This window comes from Solea solea, chromosome 14, assembly GCF_958295425.1.
Source record: "Solea solea chromosome 14, fSolSol10.1, whole genome shotgun sequence".
NCBI classification, from domain to species: Eukaryota; Metazoa; Chordata; class Actinopteri; order Pleuronectiformes; family Soleidae; genus Solea; species Solea solea.
The window spans coordinates 10,844,795-10,868,826 of NC_081147.1; the positions used below are offsets into that span (position 1 = coordinate 10,844,795).

The 24,032-nt window shown below is 39.5% G+C and overlaps 3 protein-coding genes across 8 annotated transcripts in view; 2 read left to right on the forward strand and 1 right to left on the reverse strand.

Moving 5' to 3' along the window:
- Nucleotides 1–5,315: 5,315 nt before the first annotated feature.
- Nucleotides 5,316–9,282, reverse strand: polr1d (RNA polymerase I and III subunit D). The gene is made up of 5 exons (XM_058649882.1): nt 9,122–9,282; nt 8,148–8,245; nt 7,735–7,811; nt 6,314–6,396; nt 5,316–5,577 (listed from the first exon to the last, which is right to left on the reverse strand). The coding sequence occupies exons 1-5, from the start codon at nt 9,158–9,160 to the stop codon at nt 5,530–5,532; spliced, it is 345 nt and encodes a 114-aa protein (XP_058505865.1). The 5' UTR covers nt 9,161–9,282; the 3' UTR covers nt 5,316–5,529.
- Nucleotides 9,283–9,728: 446 nt separating this feature from the next.
- Nucleotides 9,729–14,893, forward strand: sybl1 (synaptobrevin-like 1). Of its 3 annotated transcripts, none has more exons than XM_058649879.1 (8): nt 9,729–9,887; nt 10,261–10,438; nt 11,551–11,608; nt 12,009–12,146; nt 12,273–12,363; nt 12,635–12,702; nt 12,783–12,875; nt 14,029–14,893. In XM_058649879.1, exons 2-8 carry the CDS (start codon nt 10,293–10,295, stop codon nt 14,092–14,094), a joined length of 660 nt encoding a protein of 219 aa, XP_058505862.1. In that variant the 5' UTR covers nt 9,729–9,887; nt 10,261–10,292; the 3' UTR covers nt 14,095–14,893. The 3 variants fall into 3 exon arrangements, with proteins under 3 accessions (XP_058505862.1, XP_058505863.1, XP_058505864.1); XM_058649880.1 differs by having other exon boundaries at nt 9,782–9,887; nt 10,265–10,438; XM_058649881.1 differs by lacking the exon at nt 9,729–9,887 and adding an exon at nt 9,990–10,081.
- A 345-nt stretch (nt 14,894–15,238) lies between these two features.
- mtus1a (microtubule associated tumor suppressor 1a) overlaps nt 15,239–24,032 on the forward strand; it is a 30,174-nt gene continuing 21,380 nt past the window's right edge. The window contains exons 1-3 of one of the 4 annotated variants that reach the window (XM_058649446.1): nt 15,239–15,386; nt 20,473–22,608; nt 22,851–23,073. In XM_058649446.1, the coding sequence (XP_058505429.1) occupies nt 20,575–22,608; nt 22,851–23,073 (2,257 nt within the window). In that variant the 5' untranslated portion in view covers nt 15,239–15,386; nt 20,473–20,574. Of the gene's footprint in view, nt 15,387–15,479; nt 15,876–18,328; nt 18,631–20,472; nt 22,609–22,850; nt 23,074–24,032 lie in introns of those variants that run through there. The other 3 variants (XM_058649449.1, XM_058649448.1, XM_058649447.1) reach the window with 3 other exon arrangements.

A 24,032-nucleotide genomic window follows, 5' to 3' on the forward strand; every position in this document is an offset into this window, starting at 1 on the left:
CTCTCCCTCCCTGATCTTACTGGCTGCCATACAACTGCTGCAGCAGCTGTAAAAAAAAAAACTTAATTGAATTACTTATCACACTGACTGGAAGTCAATGGGTAAATTGAGTAAATGGTCTCAATTTTCTCAAGGTTTCTTGAGGTTTAATGGACACATTTCAATTCCCATGGCCCATGGACTGTCTTTTACATATCATGACTACAAGCTCATTTCAGTCTTATTATTAATTGTACAGATATATATATATATATATATATATACATATATATACACACTACCAGTCAAAGGTGTGTCCAAACTTTTTGACTGGTAATGTATATATATATATTTTTTCTTATTTTATCTTCCTCTCTTAAGTCAGAGTTCACGATGTGTTGTGGAAGGGAATTCCAGAGGGCAGAAGCAGCGGCGGCAAAGGCTCGGTCCCCCACGGTTTGGTGCTTACTTCTGGTGATGGGGGGGTCAAGAGGTTAGAGTCAGGAGAGCAGACACGGCGGGTGGGGGAACGGCTGTGGAGGTCAGTGAGATAAGAGGGGACAAGGTTATCTATGGCTTCGTAGATGATGAGGAGGAATTTGTACTCAATGCAGTTTCGATCAGGGAGCCAGTGGGGCTGTTGGAGGACGGGGGTAATGTGGTAACCAAGCCGCTGAATTTTGTATGTATTGCAGTTTTTGGAGGTCAGTAGAGGGCTGATGGGGGGAGTGGAGGGGGTGGAGTCCATTATGATACCAAGGTTAAGCACAGAGGAGGGAGCAACATTATGACCATCAATGAGGAGTCCTGGGCAGAGGGTAGTAGAGCTTTGGGTCCAGTAGTGAGTTCTGTTTTGTTGCTTTTGAGTTTCAGGAAGTGATTGTCCATCCAGATTTGGATGTTAGTCAGACAGTTTTTGGAGAGAATGACTGGGGTGATGGATTTGGTGGCGATGTACAGTTGTGTCCGTGATGTGTCCGTGAGGGGTAGAGGAGCGGGCCAAGTACCAAGCCTTGCGGGACACCGTGGGCGACTGGGGTTTTATAAAAGTGAGAGTAAATTGCTGCACTCAGCCACAGAGCTTGCATAACCCTTGTGTAACCCCAGCCACCCACCTGAGTAAAGGGTAGGTTGTCAACCTGTTTCTTGGAAGTAAACTGAGGAGCCACGTGTCCATTCGTCATACCAAGAAAAATAAGGTTGTTCATTCCCAGTGCTGCTGTCAAGGTGGGTCAAAGAGTAGCGATGACTCGGACTCAGCGCCTGTGGGTCTAGGGGGACCCAGGGGTGTCAATTCCAATGTGCAAAGGATTGTGACCTTTAACTGAAATTGAGTGTGCTAATTTACTGACTGACACTGCACTGACAAATAATGTCATGTATTCACACACAAAACAAACAGATCAATGTCATAACTTGCCTTATGCCCTCAGTGAAAAGCATTTGGAAATTCTTGACCGGTCAAAAATGCAGATCAAACGTGCAGGAAACAAGTAATCACAAACTATCGGAGGAATGGTTTTCTCCACTCAGTGATGTTGCTTCTTGGAGACCACGCTGTTGAGAACATTATGTCAATTATCAGTGGTTATTGTATTTCTCTCTTCCGTCTTTGTTGTGGTTTGCTTCTGAGGTTCAGTGCCTGCGAATCACAGAAACCCAATTAGTAACACTGGCTGTGGTTTGGTCTGAACTCCAACCACACAGACGTGATGGTATAGTCACAGTATGAGAGCATGAGATCAAAGACTTGCTGCTGCATTGATAAACATCAGTGTCTAAAAATGCGAGGGTAAAATTAGTACACTGATAAAATAATCAGAGCAACAAATCTATAGCTGACAGTTTTACAAGAGCTGCATGTGGATGTCAAAACACTGAAGACAAGCCTATTAAGGAAATCCACTTTATGTGCTGAACTAAACTTAGATTGAAATCCCATCAGCAATATGTTTCAAATAAAAGCTGCAACTTCAACTCCACTGTATATTCACAGCTTCATGACAGAGGGACCAAATTTAAGAGCAAACCACATTACTGCAGGGCTCTAAATGCTTATGACCACATCTTTTTGAAAGTACTGCGCTCATGCTTGTTTGTGTTTTTAGACGAGATGAGTTTTGAGCCCGAAGATTTTTACACAAGCATGTTCTTACAAAAGCCATAAATTATTCATTGCTGATCACATTTTATTTAACTGACTTTATTGAACAGAAAGCATCATTTTTTTTTTTTTTTAACTTACAAACATGTTTCATTAAAGTGTTGCCATATTTTAGTCACATACACAGAATCTGATTTTGCAAAGGTTTATTTTCTGAAGCACAAGCTTTGTTTAATCCATCTTCTACCACTTTATCCTCCACATGAGGGTCGTGGGGCGCTGGTGCCAATCTCAATTGACATAAGTCGACAATACTTTGCCATGGCTGATTAAAAAAATTAAAGTCAACCAACTTTGTCATTAGTACAAAGAATAAGTGTCAGCTTCAGTTGAGACTATTTATTTTGAAGGATATGAGTCACAGCCTCTTTTGCGTCAAACTGCTCCTTCCCCACAGAGGCAGCCCTGCGTGAGCATGTGATAGACAGAGGGATATGATTAACCGACTCTTTATTTACACTTCTCCTCCCTCAATTTCCTTCTCCGTCTTCTTTGCACTGTACGTCCCACATTCCTCTACTAATGAGAACGAACGTTCTAGCTCCCACTTCTTCCACCACTTGTCGCCCGTGGTTTCAAAGATGAAAGCAATTTGGTGCTTGAGAGACTGCACACTTTAGATTTGGACATTCTTCAAACACCGACATGTGAGATGGATTGTTCTAATTAAGAGAAAAAAGTCAAACAAAGAGGAATTGGATCAGTTACAAACAGGATTTACAAAGAAATAGAGAAAATACATAAACAGACCCTTAATTATCACAATAAAACAGCTTCATCAAAGATGGAAGCAGTGAGATTATGGATGAAGACGTTTCAAACCCAATAATAAGGCAGCGGAACCAAAAGGTTTTTTGGGGACATGAAGGGCATAGAAGATGTTTTTGATAAGAGAATAAAAACAAATATAAATGTAATATAAATTTTGGTTTGTTTTTTGAACCCCAGAATAAGTCTTTTATCTTTATGTCTTTGGACCACGATGTGTGTTTATACAATAGCCCACAATGGACCAAACATCATTTGAGTTATGATGATAACTGAAGGCTACAAAAATTCTTGGCAGGGGAGGGTGAGGGATATTCAGCTTTAACATGCAACTTCACACATAAATGTTACTAAATTTATAACGCTCTACCTTTCAAATGCTCCCCAGTGTCGTTTTGAGATTTATTATTCAGCAAAGCCTGACACAATGTGTCCTAAGTTTACTATTATTTCTTTTTTTCTTAGTGAGTTTATGATAATATACTATTTACTGCACGGCTCCATTAAAAACCACTGCTGTGACGTTTTACACGCGACATACACAGACGCGTGACAGTTGTTTTCAGTGTAACTGAATCATTTGAATCAGTTAATTAAAACTATTAGTTCAGTACTTCCTCCATGACCGAAGCACAGACTCCGTCTGACACAGTCACTGGTCTGAAATACAGCGGCAGAGTTTGTGATGCAGCTCGCCGCTCGCAATCAGCAGTGCTGTTACTAAATACATCAGACTCCTCTGTTAAATATTGAGATTTTAGACATTTCCCTGGTAATTGTTGGAGATTAACCCACATTTTTAGGATTGTTATGTCTTTTTAACTGAGCTACAGTTCGGGAATTGCTTGGCTTGATTCTTGTGTAGGACGTCTCCTCCTGTGACAGCACTCTGAACAATCATTGGCCGGCAGTCTGACGACGTCACGCATAGTATCGCCTCAGCTCGCATGGAACTTCGCCAGATGTTTCCACTATGCTAGTGGAAACGCGGCCGTGCCGAGGCGAGGCGAGCCAGTGGAAACACGCCATAAGGTTCATTTTGACACAGGACACAGGACACCATTCACCAAACATGTATTAGTATTAGTAGAAGTAATACTTAAGTGTGAGGTCTACAGAAGTCTTAAGTCAGGGATTACTTACATTATTCATAGATAGAATAGATATAGATAATGCAATAAATCAAGAACAGAAATTATAGAACATAGGAGAATAAAATGTAATCCCTATGCTGAGCTCAGAGCCAATAAAATTGATGTTTTTGCCCAGCATTTGGTATTTGTTACAGACTCATGTTGAAATAACAAGAAAACATCCCAACAAAAGAGAAATTAAGATATTTCATTACTGAGTAAATGAAGAAAAGATGTGTAGAGCACGTAATGGTAACAAGTAATTTGTGGATCAATGTAACTGTGAATACATGTACATGGTTAAATACTGTGGTTTTGAGAGTGTGTGCTCTTGTACCTGACTTTGCTTTGACAAATTTGGATACAAGCCATAGGGGGGATGCGTCTCCATGTGCTGCCCCTGTGCGTTTTTAAACAAGGGAGCAATTTCCTTTGAAAAAGCAACACAATAAACACATACTTCCACCAACACTAAAACCCAGATCATTACCCATTCACAGATGTGAGCAGTACAGTATGTGTTTTCGCAGAAACTGTTGCATTACGAGGGAGTCTTTGTGCAATATTGTGCACTTAAATGAAGAACACACATGGTGAACCTATGGCTCCCACGACACCTTTTATTTTGGACATCCTCACTGATGGGAAACATTAAGGTTGAAAGTGAGATGTGTTATTATATTAAAGCAATGTTTGGCTTAAAATGGGTGGAGATGTGATTAGAAGTTTTTAGACTGATCCCAGCTGAGCGCAGCAGACCAAACACCGAGGGAACAGAGGTATCACATGTTCGCCACAAGGAATTCAAGGAGCTCTGACTTCCAGGAAATCAATCACCTATAATTGTTTTGGGCTTGTCTGAAAGTAAATACCTACAGGTCAGAGATTCAGACAGCATTATTCACTATATGCATTACAAGAATAACTGGATTTATTTTAACTGGAAATTAGCCCCGTTTGGTGCTACGTTCAGTATCTACAAATATTAATAACTCAGTGTAGCTGCTGAATTTCTTTGAGGTTATATTTCACCATCTAAATGTATTCAATGTGGGGACTCTGAAATGCATGTATGTGAATGTAACTGTGAAAATGTTTTCTCTAAGTTGACCTCAGTGATCCATAAAGCATGAAATGGAGGGAAAAAAACAAAAAACACCCCAATGATTGGTCTCAACATCAAAGTGACATTATATAGGTCAAATGGCTCACCATTACAAAATATTTCCATCAACAGGAAAATTAAGGTGTTAGAAATCACAACTCAAAACAAAGATTAACATTATTTATTAGATCAATAACCAATTTGAACATTATACAAAAAGAAACTGTACAATTGTTTGAATGCAACCTGATCAAACGTGTATATAACGCAACACACCTTTCTCATGATAGTCAAAAACACAAAACTAGGGATGAAATCAAAAAAATACATTTTTACAGTTTGAATGAGCTTCTGTCTGATGGCTCCACATGTGATGCTCTTCATTCCACGGGTTGCTCCTGCCTCTCTTTGAACTCATTAACTCTCGCCTGGAAGAAAATGAAACAAAAGGTTATTCGAGTTCTAAGTCTGCTTTTTTTACACTGGATTACATTGTAAAAGCCACCGGGGAACCCAGGGTTTCATCACACGTCAAAATATTTTTCACATGACAAATTCAAAAGTTCGCATTTCGCAAGGAGGTCAAAGATCCCACGCCATTGTCTGAACATTTTATAGAAAATACAAAGGTAAATGGGACGTGAACTGACTCAAAGAAATCTAACTTTATAAACTTAAGACAACATAATCTCAGACCATTTACATAATATTAGATAAAACTAATCACTGTGTTGGTCAGACTAAAACCAGACTTTTACAAGACATCTGAACATGTCAGTCATGCTGATATTGTGCTAAATTGAATTTCTCGTAGCTGCACTAACAACCCCAGATAATGCAATTGGGAATTGAATTGAATAAGTTTGACTGGACCCAAAATGGCACCAGGCATAATGCACATGCTCCACAGTTCCCGTCCCTTGAGTTTAATCCAGTAATAACAGAGGACGCCGAGACACAGAAGACACCAGCAGAGATAACAGGGCAAAATCCATACTGGTGGAAGTTAATGGATGGGAAGTGATAATACTGACAAGCTGAAAAGTGGGGGAATATCACCATCTAGTCCAATGGAGTCCCACTCGTGTTTGTATACTGGGACAAGAACAGTAGTAGCTACAACATGCATGGACACATCCGGACTGAAGATGCAGGCAGACTTACCTGAAATGTGTTGAGAACATGTTGACAAACATCAGTGAGTTCAGTCAAACCTCTGCGCAGAGGCTCAATGGCTGCAACTCCCCCTGAAACACACAGCAAACATCTAGTTAGAAACAGTGAAACATCACTTTAAGCTTGAGTGTCTTTTTTTAATGCTTAATTGATTACTCAAAAAACAGTTGTGCTTAAAATAAAAGATGGACCATTAATGTTTGCGGTCATGGTGTGGAACAATTACTCTGTTCATCACAAACATCTGCCAAAGTAAGTGAGACGACAGGAAGACTTGTGTCCCTTTTTTCCTGGCCAAAATAAATGCAATTTAACATTATTTTGAGTGTTGTGAGAATATCCTTTTAAACATGAACGTAAATGAACTACACTTTCTGTGCATACTCAACTTTTATTGAGTTTGTATACATAAGCTTTTAAAAAAACACACACAAATACAGGTGAATGCATATTTTTCTAAAAGGTTTCATATGAAACAGATTAAAGTTATAAATGCTAACCAAACACATGACTTTTGGGACAACAACAGTATGTTACTACTGAGAACAAATTGAATCTTATATAAGATCTTTATAAATCATGAAGTCCTAGAGTGACTCCATCGAGTGGCACCTCAAAAAAGAAATCACTAGGACTGTATGTTTATGAGCTACACAGCATTTTTAGGTCACACAACAATTATCTCAATAATGTAAATTCACCGTGATTAACTTATTGTGAGTGTTTTATTTTATTGTGATGCACAATAATATCATAGACTGTCCCATCCTAGCCAAGCAACAACCATTTATATGATGCTCTTATAACAGAGACATAAAAGGAAAGTTGTGGGAGAAGATCGAAATCTTCGAATGTTTTTTTACAAACGTGCACACGACAAATGCATCAAGATTCATAAATTAAATGTCAGTGGTTCTTCTCTTCAACAGCAGAGAGACATACGTGCCAACAGAAAAAAAAGTGGAAAGCAGCATTTTCCTGGTGTCTACAAGGTAATTGTGTCTTGCAGTAATGAAACTGAGTGGAGTGGCCTTCCAGACAGTCAGAAAGTTAGTCCAGCAACAAAAAAACAAGTTGTTTACCGATTCTTTTCATGTGATAGAGCTGCTGATATCTGCTGGCTCTTTATGCATTTCTATCCAACAAGGCATGTTGTTATAGTCCTCAGTGGACATGAACAAGGGGCGTATGTGTGTGTGTGTGCATGTGCTGTCCTGAAAAACTGCTACTGGCTTTTCTTGTGCAGCTGAGTGGACAAAGTGAATGCACCAGACTTTGAGTAACATGTTTACGTGTTTGTGAGATGGTCTGGAAATAGTGATTCTCATAATGTCCCACAAACATTCTCATATTTAAACAGACCTGGATTAAATTAAGGTGACATAATCATGAGGCGTAATTTCTCTCACCTCGGGTCTGAATACGAAAGTTGATCTTGGTCTCAGATGGGTGGGTGATGGTGTAGCCACAAAAGTCCACATCCGGACTAACACAAAACAGGAAAGCAAAAGTGACACGTGTTATCAAAGGACCATGGGTGGCTGTGTGATAAAAAGTTTTCCACAGTCAAGACCTGGACTGATCCAGCAAATAGGGAGAAAATAAGCAGAAACAAATCTGTTTTTGATGAGGGTACTGCACAAGGGTCAAAATGACAACCAAAAAAAAAACATCAGCTGCACTCAAACCACAAATAGCAAATTAAGCCTCAATCATTCTCTTTGTACTTCAAATATAAATACATGCCGGAGAGGAAAGTGGAAAAAAAGTCACACCTTATGGCTGAGTCATTCTGACTTTAAAAGAAAAGAGAAACACTAACTTTTTCATGATCATATATCTGACAGAGTTGCCCAGTGTATGATCTTCATCATGCAGCACAAACGTCACACAGCCTTCATCAGCACCATCAGCCTGGACCTAAAAAAACAAAAAAAACAAAAACATGTATTCACAGGGATGTAAAGGTTTTGTTATTTTCACCAAATAGTGAGGACGCAAGTGTAATACCATCGCACACCTGTGACGAGAGCTGCAAGATATTCAGAAAACATGCGATAACTTTGTTGAATATGGCAAGGACGATAAGACTTTTGACAAATAAACAAATGATTAAAAATATGCTTTGAATAACATTCTGCATTAGACACAGATGGTGAGTAACGTGCTATATTGGAAAAAACTGAACTTACAACCACATAAAAAATGCTTTAAACAAGTTCAATTTCTGATAAATGAAACCAAGCCTTGTCTTGCTACATAGTAGGTGTCTTGTTATTCAAGTATTTTCCTAAATCTTCTGATCTGTGAGAGGCACTTGACACAAAACTGAAAAAATGGGATGCTACTCCTCATTGCTTAGTTAAGAGTTATTGTCTTTAAAAAAAACCATTGCAATAACTATCTCACAGTATAAACTGAAGGAGGACTGGGGTCCAATTCAGTGAAAGACTGCCCCCCAGTGGAGAAACACAGAATCAGCTATGGACTGAGGAAGAAGCAGATGTAAATAAACTTCATCACTTTACAGAAAACACGTTGGAACATAGCACCACTCATCATGCGGGTCCACAGCTCAGGCCGCGGTGAAGATAAACGGGTTGACTGTACGTTGAGAATCATGAGTAATAATCCTGTTTTCTCATAGCGAGCTACAGTAGCTTTGCACGTGGTCGAAATGCTGCCTTCGCCTTTTTTTAACATGAGGATTGTTTTCCATAAAGAGTGTGATAACGATAAGGTGATGTTGTATGTTAACATTATCATACAAACACACTGAGGACATATTCTTCTCACCATTTCCAGGACTCGTTTCTTTTCGCCCTCTTCAGCCATGCTTCATATCCCGACCCAGTCCGTCAGTACAAATGTGGTGTCGTTTCAGCCCTCACTGATGTCGGACAGGCACGAACAAATAGCATCATGGAGTTTTCTACAATCCAAAGTGGAGTTTTCTTCTCTTTTCAAGAATGTACAAACAATGATAATAAACCGACAGACTGTGATTGTGGCTGAAAAGAGTAGTCATTCACATACACTGTGAAGTTATCAAGACATGTACAATTGTCACATAGCCTATGTTGTCTAGACAGACAGAATGATAAATAGTCATTACCATAATTGAAACCATTAACACCATTAAAATAAAAAATGCTGTTTCATTGTGAAGGCCTGGTGACTCTTTTATTTTAATGGTTGTAATGTAGACGGGGAGTGTTGTTCACCTGTCAGACCATAACGGGGGCTACACAACACGCGTATCTCCAGACTGTCGCCATAGCTTAATGTGAGGATGAAAACATGTGACGTCATGACTACTTAACAGGAAGATGAAAAAATGTAGTTCAAAGTAAAGCGATACAGGATGAGTGAAGGGCATAGGGATGTTATGGGAACTACATTACCCAGCAGCAGATCGTTAACTGGTTTCCGGTCTGAAGGGCTAGCTGATTTACATTAGCAGAAGTCAGTCGGAACGGATTAGCTAGCTCGCTAGCATCTGAAACGTCTTTAGATGCGGGAGTTTCCGCTAAATTAGCTCCTGTGTATAGCGCACTTTGAGGTATTGGAGTTTTTATTTTAAATCTGTGTTAGGTGTCTTTTCTCTGTTACATTTCACTGTGTTGACGAGCAGCCATTTGTATGACGCCTTTATCTCTATTGGTCAACAACATTGTAACTGGTTAGCGTGTTTGCGTGCATTAATCTGGCTTTCGTTTGCTCGTAACCTCGTCACCATTGAACCCTCTACATATGGTCGGTTTAATGATTACCGCTTTTACTTTGTCTAATATTAAGCGCATTCAGACCCGATTTTCCCATTTAAACATCACTACCAAATGTCTCTGTTTTCCACTGTGCTCTTATCCTTCCTGTTTGTTTGTTTGTGGCTCTACCAGTAACATCACGCTGGTATATTGTTCTTCTGTTGTCAGCAAGTGTTCGAGCTGAAAGCCCATCGGTTGCCATGGCAATCCTTTTTGCTGTGGTGGCTCGAGGAACCACCATCCTGGCCAAGAATGCATGGTGTGGTGGGAACTTCCTGGAAGTAACTGAACAGATCTTGGCCAAAATCCCCTCTGAGAATAACAAACTGACCTACAGCCATGGCAGGTAGGACATACGAGCACTGACACACACACACATCACAAAAGAGACATATGCAGACATTTGACATGACAAGTTTAAGTGCAACATAAAAGCCTAATGCAGTGTTTATTTGTACCATTTTGGGCTGTCTCAGCATGAAACAATTGTGGTATTTTATTGGTCATGGCTTAGGTGGTGGTCATATGATTTAATGTGAGTGAGGTTCAAAGATGGCGATTGTCATTGTCTTGTAACCTAATCTGCAGAGATTTTCTGAAAGTGTCAGACAAGTGGAACATTAAATTATCTACTGATTAACTTGACATGGCCAGATACCTTAGAGGTAAAACTGGGTGAGTTATGACCTGGTCATAACAGGGTCCATATTCTCCTCCTCTGTCATCTTCTGTTTGGATTATTTTCTGCACACATTAAAAGAATCATTGCCAGAGCACATTTCATTTTGCTGTGTTCTTTATACCACTAGTGCATGCTGATGATGTTTTATCTTCTGTGCTAACTTGCATCATAGCCTACTATTCAACAGGTGTTATCATTGTACAGTGTAGGTACATACAGTACATGAAGCTTGATGTTGTGACAGCTCTTCTACTGTTAATTCACTTGCTAAACATTTCAGACATTCAGATAATGGTATCCAACTTTGTTGTCACAATGACCTGTGCATTTACATAAATATTTATCAAATCAGATGATAATTGGTTTACAGTGAATGTGAATACATTGCTGTTGACACGATTAGTGATGTCTACAGGTTAAAAAGATTTTCAGTTCCTTGATATGTTCTGTGTGGACTGTCGTATAATAGAACAAGTCTCAAGCTCTTGGGCACTCAAATATATAAGCTCACAGAGGTTAAGCCACAGCCACATGGTTTTAACTTGCCTAAAACAATAAAGTAGCATCACATGTCACAAGGATAAAGTTTGATGTTGCCTGATTCAGATTTACAACTAATGCAATTTACTTTTATGGCCCCTTTACTAGTGGTTACTTCAAGTTAATGTTTACTGAGACATTTTAGGTGCCTTGAATGTACTGTAAACAAATGACAGTTCAACTGTGTGCTTTCAGTTGTATTTATTTAACAATTTACTTTCTCTTTTCTTTCTCAGCTATCTCTTTCATTACATCTGCCATGACAGAATCATATACCTGTGTATTACCGATGATGTAAGTATACCATTGGCTCAGATGTCAATCCAATGTTTGTTAAATTATATTGTATTTAAAGCAGGCTAGCTGTAAAAGCTCACAGCACCTCAAAATAACATTATTCTACAGACTAGGGCAGAATTTAAGACAACTACTTTATTTACTTTTTTCCTTAAATTTAATAGACAAAAATTTAGAAAACAAAGTGTAAGTCTGAACTGTGAGAAGTTACTGCTAGGTTATAGACAGGTTTAGCCAGTGTTTGTTTTCACACTATATTCACATATTTGTCCTAGAACAACCGTATGCTCACATTGTAACAGTATAGAACAGGCCTATTTTAATGTCACCAAATCATTACACTAGTATTTTTTTACCAGTATGATTCTTAAATACTGTAATTTACTGTGTGTCACAGGATTTTGAGAGATCACGTGCATTCAGCTTCCTCAGCGAAGTCAAGAAGCGTTTTCAGACTACATATGGGTCTCGAGCTCAAACTGCTCTGCCCTACGCAATGAACAGTGAGTTCTCCTCAGCACTGGCAGCTCAAATGGTGAGTACAAGCATGTGGAGCAACATGAGGTTTGTGTGACTTAACAAGATACACAAAGTATTATGAAATTCACTTTTCACTTCTTGTTTTTTTCTGACCTTTCTTTGTTTTTATCCCTATTTGTAGAAACACCACTCAGACCCACGGGGTTCAGATCGTGTCACGGAAAGTCAGATGCAAGTGGATGACCTGAAGGGCATTATGGTCCGCAACATAGGTCGGCTTCTTAAGCCTCTTAATACAGGGCTTTAAGGAATATTAGGAAATATAAGACAATTGCAGACTTACTTGTTATTTTTGATTATTTTATATTAAAATGGAATCAGATTATGTCCAAAAACAGAATATTGTAATACACAAAATTCTATTGAACTGCAGGATCACTGCTTCAACCATTTGTCCAGGTTAAACCACATTTTAATGTGACACTGATCATTACAGTGATGCTTTTGTACCAACTTAACTTTGACCCACTTTGTCTTTTACAGATTTAGTAGCTCAGAGAGGAGAGAAGCTGGAGCTGCTGATTGACAAGACTGAAAATCTAGTCGATTCAGTGAGTTTAATGGCCTGTTATTTTGCCATCTTTAATGCATTTTGTTTGTCACTGATTTTTTTCTCTCTGACTTCTTGCAGTCAGTCACATTTAAGACCACAAGTCGTAACCTTGCTCGAGCCATGTGTATGAAGAACCTCAAGCTGACTGTGGTCATTGTGCTGGTGTGCCTGGTGAGTACAGGAAGTGGTATTAACTAGCAAGATGGTTATTAGCAGGAAGAAATAAACCTACTGCTGTAGTCAGGTTCATCTCTTATGAAAATTATTCACACTGTTGTTTGACTGACTGAAAACATTAATCTTCAAATCAACATCAACAGCAGTTTCCCTCAGGATAAATAAAGTCTTAAATCTTTTTACTGATTTTCCCTAATGCCACATTTCCACTGGTCAAAATCCAATTCAAACCTGTGTGTAAGTGGGATTTTTGTTATATGTGGGAAAATGTCTTATCAGCATTAATTCTTGGTTAAAAGTCCTTGCGGTGCATGCAGGTTTTTATCAGCTTTGGCTCTGACTGGCATTGCTGGGAACTCTGCTGGGACCTGGGTGAACATGCCAATTTCTTCTTTGTCTTCATTTTTGGCCCCAGTTGAAATTCCTGATTATTTGCACACAACTCACTCACTCATTTATGTTCTGGCTGTTAGTGTGTCAATTAGCCAGAAATATTTGCTGCAAACCTTACTTTTTGAGAGATGCGGCTCGTATAATAAACCTAGTGTCTCGTAGTAGACCTAGTGATGTCAAGATGATATCTTCAAGGAGAGAACTAATGTAAAAGATAACCATAAACAAAACAAAAAAGTACCTTTTTACAACTTGTTTTATCTCATCATTCAGATCAATTGAAAGCAGTTACAAGGTCAAAAATAAACAAAATAATAGCCAAAGTAACATTTTATCAACAGTGTTGTTGTTTTCTTCCGGGCAAGTTTGTGATGGCACAATTCATGCAGGGGTGAAAAAATACACTGGCTACCGGAATGGTGTTAATCACCCTGTTCAGCGGGTTTGTAAGTCAAGAGTATGCCTGCTTTTTTAACATTAAATTACATGTCATTTAGCAGACGCTTTTATCCAAAGCGACTTACAAGGGAATTGAGTTACAACCTGCCAGGGGTGGAGTTGAACCGGTGACCATGATGTCTCTGCACACAGGGATACCAGTCTTAACCACTGAGCCACTCCACCCCTTAAGTGTAAAAGAGTCTTAAATGGAATGGTCAGCCTTTTGTCATTGACTAGAGGACATCCTCCTCTCCTGCATTGTTCACTATGAGTTGAGCTGGAAGTTAACTTTTTTTCTCTGTGCTCTTTGCAGGTTGTCCTTTACACTATTGTCTCTGTTGCCTGTGGAGGCCTCAGCTGGCCCAGTTGTGTCAAATGAGTGGAGAGCATGCGAGAGATAAGGATGAGGGGGAGAAGCACCTGTACAACTCTGCCTGCCAATGGACACAAAAAGAAACACTGCTCTCATTGCTTTACTCCTTAAGCTTCAACATCATTGGAAGACATGTGAAGCTGCACCTCCGACTGCATCTTTCCTTGACCCTTCTTTGATAGTGTGCACATTTACTTGCTTGCTGGAGAGGGAGTCCCACTTCATACCCACACTAATCAGCAGTGTGACCCAAAACTGATGTGGAACAATAATCCAATAGTCTTATTCTAGTCTGGTACATTCATCCTCCCCTTTACACTTAGTGGCCTCATGTATCAATTTGTGATACTGTCCTGCACACGTTTATGTAATGAATCACTTCAGACTAAAACCTGTGTGAACCACAAACACAACACAGACTATTTAACACAACAGATGGAGTATATGGATTGCCTGGTTTACATTATATTTAATACAAAGCACAGCAGTGTCATTGAAAGTGGATGTATAACACTTCTGCAGATAAGACCATCACAAAAATAATGTACAATTGTACATTGGATTGATAATATTGATTCCAAGACTTAATCACATGTTTAAATTGAAAGATCTCCTTGTCTTTCATGCCTGTGGATTTCATTGAAGACTTGATTTTGCCTTTTACCTCTAGTTTGCCCATATGTCTCAGTGCACTTTTACTACATTGTACATACATTTTGCTTCTTGGCATCATATAGTTTATAATCATGTAATTATTTAATTATTGTACATTCAGATTTGAAATAATAAACTCTCATGGTATCAACTGGTTTTCTCAGGGTTCTCCGGCTTCCTCCCACAGTCCAAAAACATGCAATATGGGGATCAGGTAAATTGGTCACTCTAAATTGACCATAGGTGTGAATGTGAGGGTGAATGGTTGCTTGTCTCTACGTGTGTGATGGTATCAACTGGTTGATCTCTATAGCTGAAAAAAACCTGACTATATGCATTTTATTTCCTCGGGTTGCACATGTAAGCTAAACTGAGTTCATTCAACTCACCTCATTGAGTCAAAGTCCATGTAAATATTGTCAAGTTTAGAGCGGGACAGTGTGAGTGAGAGGATTGTGTTGTTGATGCTTTGAAAAACTGCGACCACGTAGAACAATTTTGTTCATCAAGGGCTCACTACAGCGGCGCGCTCTCGTCACTGCTGCGCGCTCATGTGTCAGGTTTCAAGTGTCGAGTTATCAATAGCCACCTGTGCACTTCGTGAATGTAGTATCCTAACGTGTGTTTTCAACCTTCCACAGACGGTAAGACCGAGACGAGGTTTTTTTCTTACCTACTTTTCTTGTAGACTTGAGGCACGAAAAGTTCATTTGTGTCCCCGTCACAAATTTAACGTTAGCACTAAACCCAGTTCTTGTTGTTCTTGCTAGCCTGGTCACTAACACACGCTAATTAGCTGTCAATTGATTAACTTTAGTCCGCCGCTGCTTGGTGTCCTCCTTCTCTTTCGTTAGACCGTTGGCCGTAGAATAAAAACAAAGATAAAAGGATAATATGACATCACATTAATTAAAGTCTGTGAAAGTGAAATTACACAATATTTCCAAAGTCGAGGAGTTCTGACGGAGTCTCAAGTTTGGAACAGACGACAGAGCCTCACCTGAGGCTGTTGGTTCATAGAGCAGCTCTGACACATAGTCCGGGGACAGGCCCATTTTAGACAAAACATTTAATTCTACAGGAATGTTCAGGAGCCAGTGGAGAGGAGGTTTGGTTGATGAGATGTCAAAAAAGTAAGAAGCCTCGCTGCTGAGTTCTAACCGTTACAGGCGGGAGAGTAATTTCATTTATAGCAGAAAGACATGACTTCCATTCAGTTGTGAGAAAATGAATACATGGATTTCTTTTTCCAGGTCCGCGTATGTGTAGATGCTATAAACAACATGGCTTTTAATAATGATATTATTGTACTGTTTTATTAATAGGGCTTTGTTAAACCTCAGACATTGCAGTAAAAATAGTTTTATGTATACAAAATGTGCTGTTATGATTTATTTTGACAATTGTTGGGATTCTCTGGTCATTGCAAAGTATTATATGATTAGGATTTTCTTCCTTGTTTTATAGGAACACATTTCTCTCTGTATTATTATTTACTTTTCACTGCTGTCATACATTTAATGGCTGGTTCTGAGACTGTATTATCTGATCCATCTTTCTGAGAAATTCATCCTGTTTGTTTGTTTTTTTCCAGCACAATTTTTTCAGAATCTCTGTTTTGGTCCTAGAATGTTGTTGTTCGCTGTGTTTGAAACCATTTATGGACTCCGAAGAGTTTTCTTGGCTATCTGTAGCTGTATCCTATGTTTACTCCAGATATAATATACCTAACTGGGAAGATGGATATGCCTTGCACTGGGATTACCTATCACCTCATGCCAAGTGTTTGTATGGCAGTGATGCAGTGATTTGATCAGGGTTGCTAATTATAAATACTCTACTCAATCTTTTGAATTATGATCTTCAATTCTAGTTTCAGATATTTAAATGTTTATGTAGTAATTATTCAAGCTTATAAAGTGTGCAACAGCATTCAGATGACTTCAAATCAGATGCTGCCTATCTTGAATGCAGGTGAATTACAGATATGTTGAAATATGACTTGTCAGTATTAATTATAGATATCTAAATGGGGTGTATAGAAATAAAATGATGCTTGAAACTGATCATCAACATTATTAGAAAAATGTAAGAATCCTCTGTGACATATTATTGCATCTTTAATGAAACCCCCCTAAAGATGAGAAGCCTTTTGCAGATTCATAACTTTAAATCTGTGCATGTGTCTGGGTGACTTTTTAGTGTTTGAGGGTATGAGCGTATATTTTCACACATTTTGGCTCGAGGCTGGACAGGCTTGACATAATTTGGTCCTTGAGGAAATGTAATTGGGGACATCTGCTGTAAGATACTAAAAGATCATACATCTGACGTTCTTATGCTTTTGACTAACTGGCACATGGTGGCAGATAGCCTTTTCTATTTCTTCTTGCCAGATGACACTAACTAATATTCTGACATTTGAACAACAGTGTTGTCCCATTCTTGTAACTGGGCTCATTGTTGTGGGGTATGTCTCCCTGTTTACAGAGGGACAGTTTTGTCCCTGTGGTATGCTGGCTGGATTCCCTGTTTGACCTGCTGTTCCCCAGCCGTAGTGTGGGGCAACTCTGTGCTTGGGCTTTTGATGGCTCCCCTGCTACTCACAACTGCCCAGTGTGTGATACTGATATGTCCAGTCATCCATGCAAAGACAAGGGTAGGCCATTCAAGTCGCCCTGCATAGTGCCTGAGGGGTCCCAGAAATGCTTCTATTGCTTCTGGCTTTTGAATTTTAACGTTATAAATCAGTTTAAAGATTTTGATAACTTGTTAAAATCCCATTTTTGATAGTTAATTTGATTTGATTACTTTTGGCATTGTTTGACTATCAAACCATCAGGTCCAGTACGTGGGGTTAACTAGAGAGTTTAAAAGCTGCTGTCTTAATATTTGCTTCAGCGTTATTCAACAAGATGTTTAAATGCTTAGATATGTAGGCTCATTAAATTAAAGAATTTACCATTACAGTGCCATGATTTACATGTTGTCTTGAGTCAAGATTAGACTTTAGTTCCCAGGGTCAGGGGCCTTGTATAGATTAGGCAGAAATAGCATGGGTCTTAGGGGTCTTAGACTGTGGTGTCACAGAACTGCTGTAGTGTCAGGATCAAGTGTCAAGCTGTTTGTGTACAACATGAGACCATGTTATCATACAGTGACATCATCAGTGAAGGATTTGAGAGAACTTATTAGCCATACCACTGCACTGCAGAGTGTGGTGTGATCATAGTGTAATACTGACTTGCACCCAGGCCTCTTGTCTTTCTGGTACCCTTTTCACTTACTAAATATTCGTCTGATCCTTTCCCTCATAAAAGAGGGACTGTGGTTGCTTGGCAACAATGAATGCCAACTCATTCTGGTAGGCCATGGCCACTCCCCCTCCACTGGGCTCGGCAAGGATAAAGTAACATGTTGCTTTCTTTCTTGCTTGCTCCCTCTGTAAACTTGGGAGTGGAACTCTATACTGTGCTGGACATTGACAGATTTGCAGAGAGGATGTGCAGTAAAGTCACTGTAGGACATGCAAACTTGTTGGAGAGTGTTAATCAAGTGTTGCCGTAGGCCAGGAGGACATAAACACGCCTTCAGAGGGGGCACCCCCATTCAGGCTGTGGTTACTGATGCACGGTTGACTTTGTACACGAGGAGGAATGAGCACTGGGATGGAGGCTCTTGATGTCTGGCTGAAGTTGGCTTGCATACCACGAGCTACTCAGTTGGCTGGATTTAGTGCTTTGGAAAGGAAACCAGTAATGAGATTGTCTCTGAAAGAGTAGAATGATCCGGGTGAACCTGCAAAAAGTGAAAAGGAAGCAGCACTGCTGACTCTGGAGGCATTTTCTCCCTCACTGCCATCATTGAATGAGGACAGCAAGAGAAAAGGTATTCTTGTAGTTCATACACTAGTAATGTGTTTTGTTTGTTTTTGATTCGTTTTTTTAGTGAAAGGTAATATAGACTTGCTCAAAGGTGTATTTTTCCTTTTGTGTCTTTGTGTTTATAGCTTGGTTCACTCTTTTTTTATTTTTCCACAAACAAAGTTCTGTTTTTTCTCAGGTGTAGTTCTTTACATAATACACTCAGTTGGGTCTTATTTTAAACACTAACATCAGTGCGCTGCATCAACATTTTATGTGTGATGCAAGATACTGCAGTGTTCTGGGAGTGACTACTATTGCAAAGGTTCAGTGTGCACAGCAGTTTGCCAAGCCTCTGTTCTTTGATTTTAAATGTTGTAATGTGCAGTAAGGTGTGTGTTGTTAAACAAACCTTTTATTCATTCAAATTTGGACTGTTGGCTACATTGATAAACGTACAGCTACTTTTAGCTTATCAACAGTGGTTGGTAAAAGTAAGGCAGGTTGCTATATTTACATCTGGTCTTTATTGTGGCATGTTTTTTCCGATCAGAATGGGCATTATCATTCATTGTCAAGTTGTCAGCTAGATATCATTGTAAATGGTAAATGAGCAATATTATTATTTATTTGAGGACATGTTAATGTTGTGTAATATAATAAGGCACAGCCCCAAAAAGGACTGGTGTATTTCTAATCAACATTTTTGAAATGCAAATGCTTAGAGGTAATGCCAGAAATGCCTGCAACATAGGAATTTCTAGTTTTGATGTTTGAGTTCTGTATTCCTAAGGCAATGTGAATTTGCTATTATATATGATATGTAATATATATTTGCATGAAATATACATGTTTCAGACTTTGCTTAATGTCATATGTCATTCATATGTCATGTTGAAAACGTGTAGCAGTGGAAATTGTTTTTAAAGGTGGCTGAGATTTTGACCTAGAAAGAGTTGACATTATTACATTTTTGGGACCTCAGCAGCTACAAGTTTTCTGAAGTGAATACAGGTGTGGTGTATGTGGAGTATTTTTTTGCATGTGTATTAGCAAAGTCCTCCTGTCCATCTTTCCTACACCAGCGCATTCTGTCAGATGAAGTCCCTATTAATCGAAACAAATGGTGCTATTTCATTCACTTTGTGAGAGCGGCTATAACTGGGTCAGATTGAGCTATGAAACCGTTTGTGGTCAGCTAGTTGCTCTAGAAAAATGTGGAGGTTATTGATTATTCTGCCCAAGTTTCTCCTCAAATGTTAAACTTTATTATCTTGGATGATTTTTTAAATTAAGATTGAATTCTATCCACAAACTGGAACATTTTCAGACTATTAGTGACTTGATACTTTACTCTCTTGTGGTTCGTACCACAATACAGCTTTTGTTGAAGGAATTGTTGGCAGACCTAGCAGTCTAGCCAGCTTAAGAAAACACAATAAAACGGCATTTTTACTTCTCATGCCAAACATATGTTCTTAACTTGGAATAAGAAACATGATCGCTGATCTATCCTGATATTTAAGCTTTTATGAAACCATAATAAAAAAAAGCAGCATTAAAGACTGTATGTTTTCTACTCACACCCTGCTCTGATGTGAGGTGCACACCATAGAAAAAAATAGTTAAAACTCAATTAGCTTTGGAGAGCAAACAGATATTTAGAAAGCACATAGAACAGCTTGGAGGTAATTTGAGACTGACCCTGATCAACTTTGTAGTTTAACCCTCTTCTGATATCATTACCAATGTCAGCTCATTTTACCAGATCAATGCCAAACCTTTGTCTCAAAAGAAATCATTTGGGCTTGTTTTGTGAAATTACACACAGTTACAAAATGTAACCCTTTCTCTTTTTTTTCCACAGATATTCATGCCTGGTCATCAAATTCAAGTGCTTACATTGCTGCTAGCAGAATGTGAAGTTTTTTAGAACTACAGAAGTAGGCAAAGTCCTGCTGAAACTAAAATGTCTAATAAGACCTTCACCATGTCTACTGACCAAGTTACGAACACAGTTCCTGCACCTCACAGAGGCCTGCAGCTGGGCCTATCCCCTGAGAGTTATGACAGCAACTCATCCATGTCCCCGTCACCTGACTCCAACAGTAGTATTTGCAGCCCGAGTGACAGTGAAGCCAATGGTTCCCCTGACATCAACATGCTGGAGTGCTGCCTCAATGATAGTCCCTTTGTGGATAAACCTAATATCTCTCCACAGGGTAATGTGCTATGTAGTTTAAGTACAAATCTAAATGAAACTTACATTGCAACATCTGTCAATGGTAGCTTAAATGTTTGGAATAAAAACTTGAGTCTGTTGAGCAGCCAAGAGACGGGATCAGAAAAGTACCACACATTTAGTGAGAACATGGGGGATTGTAATAACACTCCAGTGACCTCTCCACACTCTGCTGGGAGGGAAAGCCACCTGAGTTCATGTAAAACCTCTTGTAGAGAATCCACTGAGCACGATTGTTGCTCCCTCAGTTCTGGTGAAATGGTGATGAGGAGGAACAGTTTTTGTGTGGATGACCAGTCACTATTGGTAGTCTCTTCCCTGGACGAGTCATCAATCTCTCCAGCTGCCAGCCACCAAGCATTACCTGCTGAATCTAAGCTTCTATCAACCACTTTGCCTGATGTCTGTGAAACATCTCCAGAAAGAGTCATGGAGGAAAATGTGACCAAAACAGGCCATGTGGGTCTTGGCATGACTTTCATTCAGGGAGACAACTGTGAACTCCCCACTGAGGAAAATGACACTGCAACATCTAACTATCTTGCAGCACTGCCAAGTGAGAATGAAGGTGGTCTTTTCATGACCTTTGTCTGTGAAACATCTTCTACAGACAGTGGTCATTTTATTAATACTGGAGCAGAGTTTTTGGCCCCTTTCCGTTTAGCAGTTACACCAGAACAAGGAAACCCCTTTGTGTCCACTCTTTCAGCAATGCAAGAAATGGGCAAGCATATTCATACTTCCACTCCAGTACAAAACATTGACGACAAGATACCCAGCCTTCCCTCATTTTCAGAGTCTCCCTGCACTGGCACTGTAAGCAGTCCAGGACTTCACCCTGTTAAGCAGCAGCCGAACTCTGTGAGTCCTGAACACCCTTTGGTTACAGTACTACCATGTTCAGCTACCAAAGTCAAGTCGATGGAAATTAAGAAGTTTCCGAAGTCAAATTTCAGTAATGTAAAATCCAGAGTCCTGACAAGAGCTATTAATCATATTGCTGTGCCAGGCCCTGCTTTACAACACAAACCATCACGTATTCAAGTTAATTTGACCAATGAACACACTGATGCACTTAGAGCAACAGCTATTCGGATTAGTCCTGCCAAAGTGAGGAGCAACAATGCAATTGTCTCTCCTGCCCTTAAACTAGTCAGTGACACTCAGAAACGAGTAAATACAGGAGCAGCCAACTTTTGTGTGAAAATGGTACAGTCACATGGGCACACTGCTGTAAATGGACAGGTCAAGAGTAAAGCATTCCCATTGGACCACCAGACAGCTGCTAATAAAAATGCTTCCACTCTCCAAACAAGTAACACCAGCCCTGAAATGAAGCAGGCATCCTCAAGCCAAGTACCAGACAACCCAGTACATGATGCTGGCAACCAGACCGTCTGTTTGTCAACCTTAAAAAAATCCCTTGAAAGAATAGATCCCAAACCAGCTCCAAAGAAGGGCATATTAAACAAAATTGGGATCAGGTCAGGCTCAGCTTTAAGTCAGGACAAAGCTCTTGTCCATAAAACACGGCCTCGCTGCTCATCAGAGAGTTCATCTTCAACTAGGCCACCCAAAGAGAAGAAAAGAACTTGGTGGTTTTCAAAAAGCTTTTCCATTCCCAAAGTCGACAGCCACCTTGGCCACACCAAAACAGGAAACCAGACCTGCTCTTCCCAGAATAAACACAACGCACAAGCTGACACCTCAAAGGAACCTGTTGATAACTCTGGCAGAGCAGTGAATAAAATCAGCTTGTTGGTGAGTGTGGATTTAAGATTTAAAAAAAAAAAAAAAAAATTCATTTTGTTGTGTATTTTTACAATATTCTTTTCTTGTTCATATTCTGTGAGATGCATCAAATATTTTCTTGGATGCACTGCAAAAAATGTTTTAAGAATGGGGCACATCAAGATTTGGTTGAGTTTACATTTCTTGTGTTGATGGCTGTAAAAGCCAATTGCAGAGCTGAGTATCAAAGTAACATGTTGCTGTCATTGCAGGTAGAGTCCAGGTCATCGACAGCAACAGGAGACCCACGGGAAGACAGTAAGAGCAGATTCTATATACGACCATCTCCTAGACAAACAAGAGGAGCACCACCAGCTATCAGTCCAAGTGCTGCAACACTGTCAACCAGACCAAGGCAGTTCACCCTAGGCAGGAATGAGTCCAGGAGCTCCAAAGCTATTGTGACACCCCAGTCCAAACAGAAGGGCATTACAGGTAGGTTGATGTGGTGACCTGAAATGTCGGTTAATAAACACCAACCCAAGGTCACAATCAACCCTTAAATGTTCTATGACCTGACTCATTAAGCGGTGAGCAAATGATTCCTTCATTTGATTTGATTTGAGGGAATTACATAATCTGTTCAACCATTTGTGTGATAGAAACAAGCACAGTAGAGGACTTGACCATTCACATGCTGGGCCCAAAAATTCATGAAAAACACGTGGAAGAAGCCATAGGTGTTTTTATTTGAGGGTTTAAGGGTTCTCTTCCAGTTGTGTCATTTGTTACTAAGCACCCAAACATGGGAATTGCTGAGACGACCAACACTACTGAATTAATACATTCAACTTAGAAAATGTCTAGAAATAAAGGCACAGCAAAGACGGTGTACATTTCAATTGACAAACATTTTTGACAAGTTTACTAGTTTGTGTTCAGCATTTCAAATATAATCAAAACAACAATACCATCCATTAATATGCAGTAGCTGTGTTCCATCAAGACATGTTATCTTGAATGGTTTAGGTCAGACCTGGGCATTTTATGCATCCCTGTCCGGCCCGTGGTATGACAGTCATAAGTATTACGTATGCTGCGCATGGAATACAACTGTGTTGCTTTTATTTTGAAAAGCCTGACGTATGGACGCACAAATCTGCGTCTATCTGTACAGCAACGGGTGACGCTAGCCAGTTACCCATGGCCCCCTAAAAATGTCGGCTCACGTTAAAAAAATAAGTTAATTCCAAATGGCACGTTTTCAACAAGACATTGATTGCTAAATATTTCTTTACAGGCGTCAAAGGTAAAGCCGTGTGCTTAGTTTGTGGTACACAAGTCGTGTTTAAGGATTACAATCTGAATCGCTACTACGTGACCAAACACGAAGAGAAATACAAGAACTTTTCTGATGAAGAGAGCACAAAGGAGTCGGAGGCAGCCTATTTCAA

Excerpts from the sequence above, each read along its gene's own strand:
- polr1d (XM_058649882.1), bottom strand. The coding sequence starts at position 9,160 with ATGGCTGAAGAGGGCGAAAAGAAACGAGTCCTGGAAATG. Across the intron at positions 8,246-9,121 it reads AGAAACGAGTCCTGGAAATG|GTCCAGGCTGATGGTGCTGA; the intron begins GTGAGAAGAATA and ends TTGTTTTTTTAG. Across the intron at positions 6,397-7,734 it reads CTTTCGTATTCAGACCCGAG|GGGGAGTTGCAGCCATTGAG; the intron begins GTGAGAGAAATT and ends TGTGTGTTTCAG.
- sybl1 (XM_058649879.1), top strand. The coding sequence starts at position 10,293 with ATGGCAATCCTTTTTGCTGTGGTGGCTCGAGGAACCACCATCCTGGCC. Across the intron at positions 10,439-11,550 it reads CTGACCTACAGCCATGGCAG|CTATCTCTTTCATTACATCT; the intron begins GTAGGACATACG and ends TTTCTTTCTCAG. Across the intron at positions 12,703-12,782 it reads CTGAAAATCTAGTCGATTCA|TCAGTCACATTTAAGACCAC; the intron begins GTGAGTTTAATG and ends GACTTCTTGCAG.